We start from the raw sequence: 15,690 nt of genomic DNA on the forward strand, positions 1-15,690 counted from the left end.
TTAAGAAAAACACCTAAATAAATAAATAAATAAAAGTAACAAATAATTAAAGAGCAGCAGTAAAACAACAATAGCGAGGCTACATACAGGGGGTACCGGTACAGAGTCAATGTGAGGGGGCACCGGTTAGTCGAGGTTATTGAGGTAATATAGTCATGTAGGTACAGTTATTAACGTAACTTATGCATAGATAAAAACAGAGAGTAGCAGGAGTGTAAAAGAGGGGGGGGAATGCAAATAGTCTGGGTACACATTTGATTAGACATGGATGCATTACGGAGTACGGAGGAGGGTATGAATGGTATGAACGGAGACCGTGTGTGTGTGTGTGTTTTTGGTTTTACTTTTTTACTATTTTAGGCTTAGGGGTTAGCTTTAGGGTTAAGATTAGGTTTAGGGTTAGAGGTTAGGTTTAGGGTTAGGATTAGGTTTAGGCTTAGGGGTTAGCTTTAGGGTTAAGATTAGGTTTAGGGTTAGAGGTTAGGATTAGGTTTAGGCTTAGGGGTTAGCTTTAGGGTTAAGATTAGGTTTAGGGTTAGAGGTTAGGTTTAGTGTTAGGATTAGGTTTAGGCTTAGGGGTTAGCTTTAGGGTTAAGATTAGGTTTAGGGTTAGAGGTTAGGATTAGGTTTAGGCTTAGGGGTTAGCTTTAGGGTTAAGATTAGGTTTAGGGTTAGAGGTTAGGTTTAGGGTTAGGATTAGGTTTAGGGTTAGGGGATAGAAAAAATAGGATTTTGAATGTGAATCAATTGTTTGTTACCCACAAGGATATAAAAAAAAAATGTGTGTGTGTGTGAGAGAGTGTGTGTATGTGTTGGCATGTGCCTTGACAGGTTTTAAATGCTGACAGTGACAGTGTGTGGATAGAAGTGACACAGTAGCACATTCTCTGGGCTCAGACTGCCTGTCTGTCTGTCTCTGTGTGTGTGGTGATGCGATGTGAATTCTGCTGGTCTACAATACACCACTTAGCAGATGCTTTTATCCCCAAATATTACAATACAAAGAGTGCCTGCATTTTTAGTAGGCTAACCCAAAAGAGAGAGTGAGAGAAAGAGAGGCGGTGTGAAGTTGTCTCCTTCAGAAATTGAGGAGACAAAAAGCTTCTGTCTCGTTTTTCTCTCCTTTTTCTAAACTCCCTCCCTCCCTCACCTCCCCTCCTCCCTTTCTCCCTCACTTCCCCTCTCTCTCTCCAGAACATGGAGGACCACCTAGCGTTCCTGATCACCGTGCCCACCACCCTCTTCCTCTTCCTCTCCATCTTCATCCTGGTCTGCATAGAGTCCGTCTTCAACCGCATGCTCCGCCTCTTCTCCCTCCTTATATGGGCCTGCCTGGTTGCCATGGGTTACCTCTTCATGTTCTCCGGGGGGATCCTCTGTCCTTGGGACCAGGTGAGGTGGGAGGGGGGGGGGGGGGGGGGTCGGGTGTGCATATTGGACAGCGTTGTGTGTGTGTGTGTGTGTGTGTGTGTATTGTTCATTAATACTTTATTGTCCATTGGTCTTTAAAGGAGAAATTTTGCTCTTTTGCTTTTCAACCAATCCCTTGAGACACACATACAAGAGTTTGGGACCACAGGGTTAGTCACGGTTCATTGCTGCTGGAACAGTTTTTTTTAAAGGATTGAGTGCCTTGCTCAAAACCACAGCGGCTGGAGATGCCATCTTTGATTACTGTTTACTACATCAGAACTGGGATTCCAACCGGCGATTGTCCTCTCTAACTCCTAGGCTACCTGCTTTCGTGTGTTTGTGTGTCTGTGTGTGAGTGTGTGTCCTTTACCGTGAGTGTTCCTCATGTGTGATTAAGTGTTAGGCTAAGCCACAGAAGGTGAGAGATCAGGAGACAGATACATTACCTTTCAGGCCCATTCACTTTACTCTTCCCCCTCCTTATCTCCCTCCTCCTTCCCTCTCTCTTTTCCAATTTACTTTTCATTTGATCTTTTTCCCAGTCCCCCCGCGTCTCTCTCTCTCCTTATTTCTAAAATTCTATTTACTTTATATCCCTCTGCCACTTTACCTCATCCTCCCTGGTCTCCTTCCATTTACCCTCTCTCACGTCACTCCCCCTCTCCTTCTCCTACCTTTTCTCCATCCCTCCTTCCCCTTCTGTTCCTCTCCTCCATCCTTCTCTCAACCTTGTGCCCCCTTTCCTTTTCCTAACTTCTCTCCATCCCTCCCTCACCCTCTGTTTCTCTTATTCCCTCCCCCTCTCTGCATCCTTCTCTCCAGAGCCTCCTCTTCCCTTTAGCAGACTACTCATGGAGAGTAGTGCCCCGCGTCTGCTAAGGGCCCCCGACCAAAAAGGAACTCAGTTGGGTAGTGCATCAGCAGTTTTCCACTTGTTATGTCAGTCACTCAATTAGCCGAGTTCAGCTAACATTTTTAAGTTGCTAGGCAAGGTATTCAAGGCAGCTATATAAACCTTATAGTAGGCCTTATCATCACCAAATTACCGACCGGCCACGCGGGTCTTGCATTCAGGGGCCCTGACCTACAGGGCGCCCCCATTGATTTTGTTAGTCACTTTTACATATATATTATATAAATGTGGCATAAATCATAGCAAAATGTGTAAATTGCAGAATATATGCTTTTAAACTGCAACACTTTCTCTACACCCCATGGTAAATGTGTAGAATTGCAGAAAATTAACTTTAAAATACAAAGAAAATACAAAAGTGGGGGCACTAAAAGGTTTTTCCCGCGACGTAGGGGGCCCCCCCCCAACCAAATCTCACTTAGGGCCCTCAAAAGGCTAGAGGCGGCACTGCCTCTCTCCCTCCCGCATACCCCTCTCCTTCTCCTAGCTTCTCTCCCTCACTCTTCCATCATCGTGGTGGAGATATTTTTATCCATCTCTCCATCTGTGAGAGCATAATCATACTGCATTATTAAACAACCTATTCTGCTCAATAACTCTCTTTCTCTTTCTCTCTTACTACATTAGATTTTTCACATGAAATCAGGTGTTTTTTCTGTAAGGGTCTTTCAGCTATTTCCTCTCCCCCCCCCCCCTCTCTCACTCTCTCCACCCCTCTCTCTCTCTCTCTCTCTCTACCTCTCTCTCACTCTCTCTCTTTCTCTCTCTCTCTCTACCTCTCTCGCTCTCTACCCCTCTCTCTCTCTCTCTCTCTCTCTCTCTCTACCCCTCTCTCTCTCTCTCTCTCTCTCTCTCTCTCTCTCTCTCTCTCTCTCTACCCCTCTCTACCTCTCTCTCTTCCTGTCTCCTTCTTACACAGACACTAATCTCATATCATTACTCTAGTGGTTAATTCCACATTCTCAGTAGGCACCTTAAGGAGGAAACGTATTGAAGGAGAACGAGTGTTCTTATATGACAGGTAGTTCAGGTATAGAACACCACCCAGGTGTCCTGTGAGGATGATGGTAAATGCCTCAGACTAGAAGAATGAGAAAAATGGCTCTTTACTGTGAGCCAATCAGCCTGGAGCCAGGAGGAAGTACACTCTCAACCATACTGATGGAACACACTGAGCTAAATAACACTGTCTGCCACTACTGCTGCGACTACAGTCTGTTCTCAAACAGAGAGAGAGAGAGAGAGAGAGAGAGAGAGAGAGAGAGTGTGTGGGGAGAGAGAGACGGAAAGAGAGGGGTGTGGAGAGAGAGAGAGAGAGAGAGAGAGAGAGTGTGGGGAGGGAGAGACGGAAAGAGAGGGGTGTGGAGAGAGAGGGAGAGAGAGAGAGAGAGAGAGAGTGTGGGGAGGGAGAGACGGAAAGAGAGGGGTGTCGAGAGAGAGAGAATCTGAAAGTTTAGAACAGGTTATGTTCTGCTTAGTAACAGTCACACACACAATCTGTCACACACATAAACACACACCCACAGCAGCCCTTTCAGCTGAGGAGTTGGTTGTGTCTGGACCTGATTGAATCTCCCAGGAGAGAGCAGGTATTAGTGGACGCCAGATTGGACCAGAGCTCCAGACACCTGGTACCATCACATCCCTCCCTCATTCTGACCCGGCTGGCTGGCTTGCGGGAAGGAGAGAGAAGGGGTGGGAGAGAGGAGATGGAGAAAGGGAAAGAGCATGATGGGAGAGAAAACAATATATAAACTTGGAAAAGTAGACCATCTCACGTTTGACTGTAGCAAATAAAGGATGAGAAAAGCACCTGTCAACAGTAAAACAACAACAACAAAACATCCATATCCCTTCTCACATTGCTGCTTGTCACTAAATGGCCATTTAAGAACAGAAACAATGTCAATACCAGCAGAAATGATGAGCTAGCAGCACCAAAGCTATTTGTTCTTAATTCATGTTTGGGTTCAAGTCAAGGTCAGGGTTGGTGTTAAGAATTGCATCTCTTGTTGGAAAACGGCTGGGCTGGATAGTGTCACTGTCACTTTCAACCTCCAACAATTCCCTCTCTTTCAACATCTCTCTCTCTCTCTCTCTCTGTGGGAGAGGTGGAAAAAATATTGTTATCGATCAATAATGACAAACTTCCTGGCATTGACAACTTAGATGGAAAGCTATTGAGGATGGTAGCTGACTCTATAGCCACTCCCATCTGTCATATCTTTAATCTGAGCCTAGATGAAAGTCTTTGTCCTCAGGCCTGGAGGGAAGCCAAAGTCATTCCGCTATAGAATGGTAAAGTGGCCTTTACTGGTTCTAACAGCAGACCTTTCAGCTTGCTGCCAGCTCTTAGCAAACCGTTGAAAAAAATTGTGTTTGACCAAATACAATTTTGATTTAGTTAGTTATTTTATTTTATTTAACCTTTATTTAACCAGGTAGGCTAGTTGAGAACAAGTTCTCATTTGCAACTGGGACCTGGCCAAGATAAAGCGTAGCAATTCGACACATACAACACAGATTTACACATGGAATAAACAAAACATACAGTCAATAATACAGTAGAACAAAAGAAAACAAAAAAGTATATAAAGTGAGTGCAAATGAGGTAAGATAAGGGAGTTAAGGCAAAAAATCGGCCATGGTGGCGAAGTGATTACAATATAGCAATTAAACACTGGAATGGTGTATGTGCAGAAGATAAATGTGCAAGTAGAGATGCTGGGGTGCAAAGGAGCAAGATAAATGAATAAATACAGTATGGGGATGAGGTAGGTAGATAAATGGGCTGTTTACAGATGGGCTATGTACAGGTGCAGTGATCTGTGAGCTGCTCTGACAGCTGGTGCTTAAAGCTAGTGAGGGAGATGTGAGTCTCTGAGTTTTGCAGTTTGTTCCAGTCATTGGCAGCAGAGAACTGGAAGGAAAGACGACCAACGGAGGAATTGGCTATGGGGGTGACCAGTGAGATACACCTGCTGGAGCGCGTGCTACAAGTGGGTGCTGCTATGGTGACCAGTGAGCTGAGATAAGGCGGGGCTTTACCTAACAGAGACTTGTAGATAACCTGTAGCCAGTGGGTTTGGTGACGAGTATGAAGCGAGGGCCAACCAATGGTCGCAATGGTGGGTAGTATATGGGGCTTTGGTTACAAAACGGAAGGGACTGTGATAGACTGCATACAGTTTGTTGAGTGATGGAAGCTATTTTATAGATGACATCACCGAAGTCGAGGATCGGTAGGATGGTCAGTTTTACGAGGGTATGTTTGGCAGCATGAGTGAAGGATGCTTTGTTGTGATATAGGAAGCCGATTCTAGATTTAATTTTGGATTGGAGATGCTTAATGTGACTCTGGAAGGAGAGTTTACAGTCTAACCAGACACCTAGGCATTTGTAGTTGTCCACGTATTCTAAGTCCGTGCCATCCAGAGTAGTGATGCTGGACGGGCGAGCAGGTGCGGGCAGTGATCGGTTGAAAAGCATGCATTTAGTTTTACTTGCATTTAAGAGCAGTTGGAGGCCACGGAAGGAGTGTTGTATGGCATTGAAGCTCATTTGGAGGTTAGTTAACACAGTGTCCAAAGAGGGGCCAGAAGTATACAGAATGGTGTCGTCTGCGTAGAGGTGTATCAGAGAATCACCAGCAACAAGAGCAACATCATTGATGCAAACAGAGAAGAGAGTCGGCCTGAGGACTGAACCCTGTGGCACCCCCATAGAGACTGCCAGAGATCCGGACAACAGGCCCTCCGATTTGACACACAGAACTTTATCAGAGAAGTAGTTGGTAAACCAGGAAAAGCAATCATTTGAGAAACCAAGGCTGTCGAGTCTGCCAATATGAATGTGGTGATTGACAGAGTCGAAAGCCTTGGCCAGGTCGATGAATACGGCTGCACAGTAATGTCTCTTATCGATGGTGGTTATGATGTCGTTTAGGACCTTGAGCGGGCCTGAGGTGCACCCATGACCAGCTCTGAAACCAGATTGCATAGCGGAGAAGGTACGGTGGGATTCGAGATGGTCGGTAATCTGTTTGTTAACTTGGCTTTCAGAGACCTTAGTAAGACAGGGTAGGATAGATATAGGTCTGTAGCAGTTTGGGTCTAGAGTGTCACCCCCTTTGAAGAGGCTGATGACCGCGGCAGCTTTCCAATCTTTGGGAATCTCAGACGAGACAAAAGAGAGGTTGAACAGGCTAGTAATAGGGGTTGCAACAATTTCGGCAGATCATTTTAGAAAGAGAGGGTCCAGATTGACTAGCCCGGCTGATTTGTAGGGGTCCAGATTTTGCAGCTCTTTCAGAACATCAGCTATCTGGATTTGGGTAAAGGAGAAATGGTGGGCGCTTTGGCGGGTTGCTGTGGAGGGTGCCGGGCAGTTGACCAGGGTAGGGGTAGCCATGTGGAAAGCATGGCCAGCCGTAGAGAAATGCTTATTGAAATTCTCAATTATAGTAGATTTATTGGTGGTGACAGTGTTTCCTAGCCTCAGTGCAGTGGGCAGCTGGGAGGAGGTGCTCTTATTCTCCATGGATTCTCCATGGACATGAACTTTTTTGAATTAGTACTCCAGGATGCAAATTTCTGCTTGAAAAAGCTAGCCTTAGCTTTCCTAACTGCCTGTGTATATTTGTTCCTAACTTCTCTGAAAAGTTACATATCACGGGGGCTATTCGATGCTAATGCAGAACGCCACAGGATGATTTTGTGCTGGTCAAGGGCAGACAGGTCTGGAGTGAACCAAGGACTCTATCTATTCCTAGTTCTCAATTTTTTGAATGGGGCATGCTTATTTAAGATGGTGAGGAAGGCACTTTTAAAGAATAGCCAGGCATCATCTACTGACAGGATGAGGTCAATGTCATTCCAGGATATCCCGGCCAGGTTGATTAGAAAGGCCTGCTTGCAGAAGTGTTTTTGGGAGCGTTTGACAGTGATGAGGGGTGGTCGTTTGGTCGCAGACGCATTACAGATGCTGGCAATTAGGCAGTGATCGCTGAGATCCTGATTGAAAACAGCAGAGGTGCATTTGGAGGGTGAGTTAGTTAGGGTGAGATCTATGAGGGTGCCTGTGTTTATGGATTTGGAGTTTGATAATTTGTGTGAGATTGAGAGCATCAAGCTTGGATGTTAAGCATGTCCCAGTTTAGGTCACCTAGTAGCACAAGCTCAGAAGATAGATGGGGGGAAATCAATTCACATATGGTATCGAGGGCACAGCTGGGGGCAGAGGGAGGTCTATAGCAAGCGGCAACAGTGAGAGACTTGTTTCTAGAAAGGTGAATTTTTAGAAGTAGAAGCTCAAATTATTTGGGTACATACTTGGATAGTAATACAGAACTCTGCAGGCTATCTTTGCAGTAGATTGCAACACCGCCCCCTTTGGCAGTTCTATCTTGGCGGAAAATGTTATAGTTTACGATGGTTTTTGGTGGTTTTCCTCTCCTCATTGGTTTATAGAAGCAGATACCCACGTGCCATCTCCTCATAAGTCAGGATTCAGACATCCAGGTTGGCAGAGTGTGCTAAAGCAGTGATTATAACAAACTTAGGGAGTTGGCTTCTAATGTTAACATGCATGAAACCAAGGCTTTTACAGTTACGGAAGTCAACAAATGAGAGCACCTGGGGAGTAGGAGTGGAGCTAGGCACTGCAGGACCTGGATTAACCTCTACATCAACAGAGGAACAGAGGAGAAGTAGGATAAGGGTACGGCTAAAGGCTATACGAACTGGCCGTCTAGCACGTTCAGAACAGAGAGTAAAAGGAGCAGGTTTCTGGGCACGGCAGCATAGATTCAAGGCATAGTGTACAGACAAGGGTAAGGTAGGATGTGAGTACATTGGAGGTAAACCTAGGCATTGAGTAATGATGAGAGAGAGATATAGTCTCTAGAGATGTTTAAACCAGGTGATGTCATCGCATGTGTAGGAGGTGGGACAACATAGTTTGTTAAGGCATATTGAGCAGGGTTAGAGGCTCTACAGTGAAATAACTGCTGAGATCTAGAAAAAAGAAACTTGTTCCAAAATTGTTTTTCAAACAGAAAAGTGGGGTGTGTATAAGTATTCAACCCTTTTGCTATGAAGCTCCTAAATAAGATCTGGTGCAACCAATTACCTTCAGAAGTCACATAATTAGTTCAATAAAGACCACCTGTGTGCAATGTAAGTGTCACATGATCTGTCACATGATCTCAGTATATATACACCTGTTCTGAAAGGCCCTAGAGTCTGCAACACCACTAAGCAAGGGGCACCACCATGCACCAACCACCAAGCACCAAGCAAGCGGCAAACCCCAGACTTCAATCCAATTGAGAATCTGTGGAATTACTTAAAGATTGCGGTACACCAGTGGAACCCATCCAACTTGAAGGAGCTGGAGCAGTTTTGACTTGAAGAATGGGCAAAAATCCCAGTGGCTAGATGTGCCAAGCTTATAGAGACATACCCCAGAGACTTGCAGCTGTACTTGCTGCAGAAGGTGGCTCTATAAAGTATTGACTTTTGGGGGGGTGAATAGTTATGCACAGCTCAAGCTTTCTATATTTTCTTATTTCTTTGCATCTTCAAAGTGGTAGGCATGTTGTGTAAATCAAATGATACAACCCCCCCCCCCCAAAAAAAATCTATTTAAATTCCAGGTTGTAAGGCAACAAAACAGGAAAAATGCCAAGGGGGTGAATACTTTCACAGGCCACTGTATTAACACTATGCATGCCCGTCTGTTTTGGCTAAGAGTTGAGGAAAGACTGACTGCGTCACTTCTTGTTTTTATGGAAATACCATTGCATAGTCAACTTAAATACAGCACTGACACACACAGTTACACCCCCAGACATGCCATCAGGGATCCTTTCACAGTCCCCAGGTCCAGAAGAAATCCAAGGAAATGTACAGTATTATACAGAGCCATGAGTGCATGGAACTCCCTTCCATCTTATATAGCTCAAGTGAACAGTGAAAAAAACTAATTAAGCAACATTTCACGGCACAACAGTCTCCCCCATTTGACCTACTTGTTGTGATAGTGATGTGATAGATGCACACACACACTACATGTTAGTTTTTTAAATGTATGTAAACTGTAAGTCTTTTGTCTGTAATGTCTTTTTCGTTATATGTCGGACAACAGTAAGATTAGCTGTCACCATTGGCATAGGCTAATGGGAATCCTAGTAAATCAAATCTCTGCACAATATCCCTCTATCCCTCTATTTGTCATAGTGTCTGTCATCTCTTTGTCTTTCCTGAAGCCTTACCTTTGAACTACTGTGATATAGACACGCACTGTGACCCTTTGTTGACTTCCTATTCCACTTCCTACTTCCTGTCCCTGTCAGACACCACTTCCTGTTAGTGAGGTCTTGGTTCGTGTCCATGGTGCTGCATGGAGTCAGGGCCATGGGTTGTGATGGGATACGCTCTGAGCCATGACCTCCTTATCTGTTTGTTTAGTTCCTGTGTCCAGCTCCTCCTTTCCTGTTCTGATCCTGGTATATCAGTAGTGCTATGACTATAACGTGGTATGATTTAGGCTGTTATTAACTCTGTGCTGCAAAAAACATCCTAACTAATGTTGTATGATGAGCAAACTTGCCTAAGGATTTAGCTCAGTAGGCTAATGTACACATGTGATTCATGATTAGGGTTGCAAAATTCTGTTAACTTTCCCAAATTTCAGGGGTTTTCCCAAAAATTATGATTGGAAGATTCCAGGAATCAGCAGGAAATCCGGAATCATGCAACCAGAATTTCTGGAAAACGGGGTATTTTTGGACAAGTTTGCAGAATTTTGTAACCCTAGTCATGATTTATGTAGTAGACCAAACATTTAAGAGTCAGAGAAAAGTTTGTGCTGATGCCTGGTGGAACATAGTGCAGTGACAGAAGTGATTTCTTGGAATGTTCCATTACTTCCTCTCTCCCAGGATGTCATCGTGTAACATGTTAAAGTGTCTCCCTGTAATATTTAATGGGGAGAATCTCAATTGGTTTTGCTCACCTCCATCTTCTGGAAACAGACCCACGTGTCTTCAGACAAAGGATGTTTACCTGGGTGGATCCCAAAATAAATGTGTAAAGTGATACAACAAATGTAGCTAGATGTGGCAGATATTTTATAGATAAACATTAAGTAGAGTATTGTTTTTAAATGTGTGCATGCTTTTCTCCATCAAGAAAACAACAGCTGATTCAAAGGGGTGTGGCATATTGTAAAACACTGTGCTAGATGCCGTGAGGATGCTCTTGTGCATCCTCTGTCAAAGAAGGCAATTGAGGAGTGGAGCAGACGCCTTCGTTTGCCTACTAACGAATTGACAATCCCCTCGACCACTCAACCACTTATTTGGTTTCCCGAATCACAGAAGAAAGGAGGATGGAGGAGTCGAGGAGAGGACAAACTTTTGTCCAATTGAGAATCTCCCTATGACTTCCTACTTCCTTTCTCCCTTCTTCCTATTCACAGTGTTTGTGGTGTAACATGTTAAAGTTTCCCCCGGTAACATCCTGTGTCTTCCTCTCTCCCAGGTGTCCTTCTTCCTGTTCATAGTGTTTGTGGTCTACACCATGCTGCCGTTCTCCATGAGGGGAGCAGTCCTAGCCAGCATCATCACATGTTTATCACACACAATCACACTCAGTGTGTGTCTGGCGTTTACTGCAGAAGCCTTGGAACCACTGGTGTGGCAGGTAAGGGTACACACACACACACATTTAAACATAAACACACACACAGATTCAAAGCACACACTCACACACACCACATACACACACACACATTTTATTTTCATACATTTTTATGATATAACCCATTTTGACAGTTGGCCCATCTACTGGAAATCACTCAGTTCTGCCTCTAGGGCAAGACAATCAACATCAACCTGCTTCTATCCAGCGGCTCTCTCTGTTTGCCCCCCTCTCTCTCCTCCCGATCTCTCTCTCTCTCCCTCTGCTCTGTGTGGGCCCTCAGTACGCTCCTCATTACCAGAGTAGAGCTCTCAGTCTAAATGAATAGCTACTCTGAGAGCTGGGGCTAGAGGCTGAGCCTGTGTGCCAAATAGCATCCTATTCTCTACAGGCCCTGGTCAAACGTAGTGCACAACATAGGGAATAGGATGCCATCTCGGATGCTGCCGAGGAATAAATGAACTGGGCATAATGTCCTGCTCTATCGAAGCTAGCTAGGTCAGTGAAGGTACAACAGAACTTAATGGGTCAGTATGTCTGTGCTGTTGGTCAATGCTAACAATATTTTCACATAGCCAGAAATAAAAGGCTTGGATGTTACCCACAAAGTCTGTGACACAGGTACACACAACCTCAGCCAATCTCTATCCCTCTCAGGGTGCTTGCGTGTGCACACACACACACACACACAGTCACACACACAAACACCATGGTCTACTGGAAAAACCCTTTACATGTCTCTGTAAATAAACATGTATTAAACCCACTTATTGCCTGGTCTTCTGAAGACCTGTGTCTATTTATTTATAGGGCTTTGATGAGCCCGATGTTGACATAGTGGCAAACTACATGAACAAGATGTGTGTACTAGGGCAGGTTTATGGGGCAATAATGTGTTATTGAGTTGTATAGATGGACATTGGGTTATTAGATTATAGAAGACTTCATCTGCACTGGCGTCAGACACGGAGTTTATCTTTATGAGTCTCCTCTGTGTGTATGTTAGAGAGAGGCGGGGGGGGGGGGGATTTGCATTTCTCTTGATTGAGTCATTCACATGTGACTCTTTCAGTATTTGATTCAAATATAAGGCCCATGCATCAGTCAGTTAGGGGGTTAGGGGGTGTCTGATGTGTGAGGCCACTGTGAGACAAGACAGTAACGACTAACAATTGGATACCATGTCATTGGGGAGAAAAAGGGTTAAAAAACATATATAATTGTATTTAAAAAATACATCCTGATCCTGAACATCTCTAAAACTAAGAGCATTTTATTTGGTACAAATCATTTCCCGAAGTTCTAGACCTCTGGTAATCTGGTAATGAATGGTGTGGCTGTTGAACAAGTTGAGGAGACTAAATGACTCGGTGTCACCTTAGCTGGTATAAAAATATATAGATTCAAAGGTTGTAAAGATGGGGAGAGGTTTGTCCTCAATAAAGAGATGTTCTGCTTTTTTACACCACAATCCACAAAGCAAATCCTGCAGGCTCTATTTTTATCTTATCGTGATTATTGTCCAGTCATATGGTCAAGTGCTGCAAAGAAAGACCTAGTTATGCTGCAGCTGGCCCAGAACAGAGCGACACATCTTGCTCTTCATTGTAGTCAGAAGGCTAATACAGCACCTTGCAAACGTATTCATCCCCCTTTGCGTTTTTCCTATTTTGTTGCATTACAACCTGTAATTGAAATAGATTTGTATTTGTATTTCATGTAATGGACATACACAAAAAATTTTTACGGAAAAGTGGTGTGTGCATATGTATTCAACCACACTGCTATGAAAAGTGGTGTGTGCATATGTATTCAACCACACTGCTATGAAAAGTGGTGTGTGCATATGTATTCAACCACACTGCTATGAAAAGTGGTGTGTGCATATGTATTCAACCACACTGCTATGAAAAGTGGTGTGTGCATATGTATTCAACCACACTGCTATGAAAAGTGGTGTGTGCATATGTATTCAACCACACTGCTATGAAAAGTGGTGTGTGCATATGTATTCAACCACACTGCTATGAAAAGTGGTGTGTGCATATGTATTCAACCACACTGCTATGAAAAGTGGTGTGTGCATATGTATTCAACCACACTGCTATGAAAAGTGGTGTGTGCATATGTATTCAACCACACTGCTATGAAAAGTGGTGTGTGCATATGTATTCAACCACACTGCTATGAAAAGTGGTGTGTGCATATGTATTCAACCACACTGCTATGAAAAGTGGTGTGTGCATATATGTATTCAACCACACTGCTATGAAAAGTGGTGTGTGCATATGTATTCAACCACACTGCTATGAAAAGTGGTGTGTGCATATATGTATTCAACCACACTGCTATGAAAAGTGGTGTGTGCATATGTATTCAACCACACTGCTATGAAAAGTGGTGTGTGCATATGTATTCAACCACACTGCTATGAAAAGTGGTGTATGCATATGTATTCAACCACACTGCTATGAAAAGTGGTGTGTGCATATGTATTCAACCACACTGCTATGAAGCCCCTAAATAAGATCTGGTGCAACCAATTACCTTCAGAAGTCACATAATTAGTTAAATAAAGACCACCTTGATATTTTTATATTTATATTTTTTTATTTGACCTTTATTTAGCTCGGCAAGTCAGGAATGGCAATGGTAATGTCTGGGTGTGGGTTTGTTAGATTGGTTGTCTGGTAAAATGGTAAAAATAATTTTCTCCTAGGAGGACTAAGGCTATTTGATTCCCTCTCCTCTCCTCTCCTCTCCTCTCCTCTCCTCTCCTCTCCTCTCCTCTCCTCTCCTCTCCTCTCCTCTCCTCTCCTCTCCTCTCCTCTCCTCTCGTCTCGTCTGCCCTACCCCTCCTCTCCTCTCCTCTATCAGATCCTGGCTAACATCATTATCTTTACGTGTGGTAACCTGGCTGGAGCGTACCATAAGCACCTGATGAACCTGGCCCTCAGACAGACCTACCAGGACACCTGCAACTGCATCAAGTCCCCCATCAAACTGGAGTTTGAGAAACACCAGCAGGTAGGCCTACTTTGCACAGACATAAACAGTTATAGACACATGCGCATATACACACAAGCACATAGAGCTTATGCAGTATACATTGTGTGTGTGTGTGTGTGTGTGTGTGTGTGTGTGTGTGTGTGTGTGTGTGTGTGTGTGTGTGTGTGTGTATATATATATATAAGTAAAATAGAGCACCAATTCGGTGCCTGTGGAAATAAAGGATTGAACTTGAATCTGTGTCCTGTTCGTCATTGTGCCTCTAACCGGGTATCCAGAGCAATCGTCCCTTACCTAAACCGGCACCTTAGTTTTGGGGTAAGCCGGAGCTCCCCGGTGCTGCAGCAAGTGGCAGAGCTTCAACCTGCAGACTGCCAGTCAGCCCTGCAGCCACTCAGCTGGCACCCCAACCGACACAGCCTAAGTCTCGCCTGGTCAACCTGCAGACTGCCAGTCAGCCCTGCAGCCACTCAGCTGGCACCCTAACCGACACAGCCTGAGTCTCTCCTGGTCAACCTGCAGACTGCCATTCAGCCCTGCAGCCACTCAGCTGGCACCCCAACCGACACAGCCTGAGTCTCTCCTGGTCAACCTGCAGACTGCCAGTCAGCCCTGCAGCCACTCAGCTGGCACCCCAACCGACACAACCTGAGTCTCTCCTGGTCAACCTGCAGACTGCCAGTCAGCCCTGCAGCCACTCAGCTGGCACCCCAACCGACACAGCCTGAGTCTCTCCTGGTCAACCTGCTGTTACCAGACCCGACCTGCCTCTAGCTCCGAACCGGGATGCACATCTAGCCCCCATATGGGAGCCTCCACCTAACCAGTGCGCTTGTCCTGTTCTGGCTGAAGATACCTGGCCTGACTTGGTGGGATGGCCTCCTCCACCAGCCTGGACACCTCTAGCAGCATGGCATGACTCAAGCTGGGCAGTCCAGCCTCACAGACACTGTGAGTACCTTGACCCTCACTACCCGCTCCCTCCATGCCATGGAACGGGTGGCGGCATGTGGCTGCGGGACTCCTGCCTCCTCCAGTGTCTTAAAATCACTGGCCTTCACAAACCGGAAACTGGGGACACAGCCATGCCTGCACAAGAGGGTTTCTTCTGAGTTAAAATCTACTTCATGCATTTTGGGGCAGCAGTAGAAAAACCTCTCTCAAACCCTCTCTCTGGCCCTCTCTCTGGCCCTCTCTCTGGCCCTCTCTCTGGCCCTGGGACATAGAGACAAACTTTGTGACTTCTTACAGCTGAGGTAGGCGACCAATTGTCCTGCATCAGAAGGCCATTTCACACCTGTGTGTTATCAACCAGGTTGCCAGGGAACAGAGTCAGTGGACCTGGTCAGCCAACCAGTGGTCTAGCCTGGGAGCAGCAGAACCCCACTCTGCCTCTCAACTCTTCAGCTGTTTCCAGGATGGCAGGTTGAGACAACCTCTATATTTAAAAAGTTATATTTAACCTTTATTTAACTAGGCAAGTCCGTTTAGAACAAATTCTTATTTACAATGGCGGCCTACTAAAAGGCAAAAGGCCTCCTGCGGGGACGGGGGCTGGGATTAAAAAATGTAATACAAAAATAAATAACATAGAAATATAGGACAAAACACACATCACGGCAAGAGAGACAACACAACACTACATAAAGAGAG

General features: G+C 44.9%; 1 protein-coding gene across 1 annotated transcript in view; it reads left to right on the forward strand.

The window, feature by feature from the left end:
• Positions 1-15,690, forward strand: part of LOC109881128 (adenylate cyclase type 2) — a 76,766-nt gene that overhangs the window by 16,889 nt on the left and 44,187 nt on the right. Inside the window, exons 2-4 of the mRNA XM_031789255.1 lie at positions 1,195-1,392; positions 10,870-11,031; positions 13,906-14,055. Coding sequence (XP_031645115.1) covers positions 1,195-1,392; positions 10,870-11,031; positions 13,906-14,055 — 510 coding nt within the window. The remainder of the gene's footprint in view (positions 1-1,194; positions 1,393-10,869; positions 11,032-13,905; positions 14,056-15,690) is intronic.

This window comes from Oncorhynchus kisutch, linkage group LG14 (assembly GCF_002021735.2).
Source record: "Oncorhynchus kisutch isolate 150728-3 linkage group LG14, Okis_V2, whole genome shotgun sequence".
NCBI lineage: Eukaryota > Metazoa > Chordata > Actinopteri > Salmoniformes > Salmonidae > Oncorhynchus > Oncorhynchus kisutch.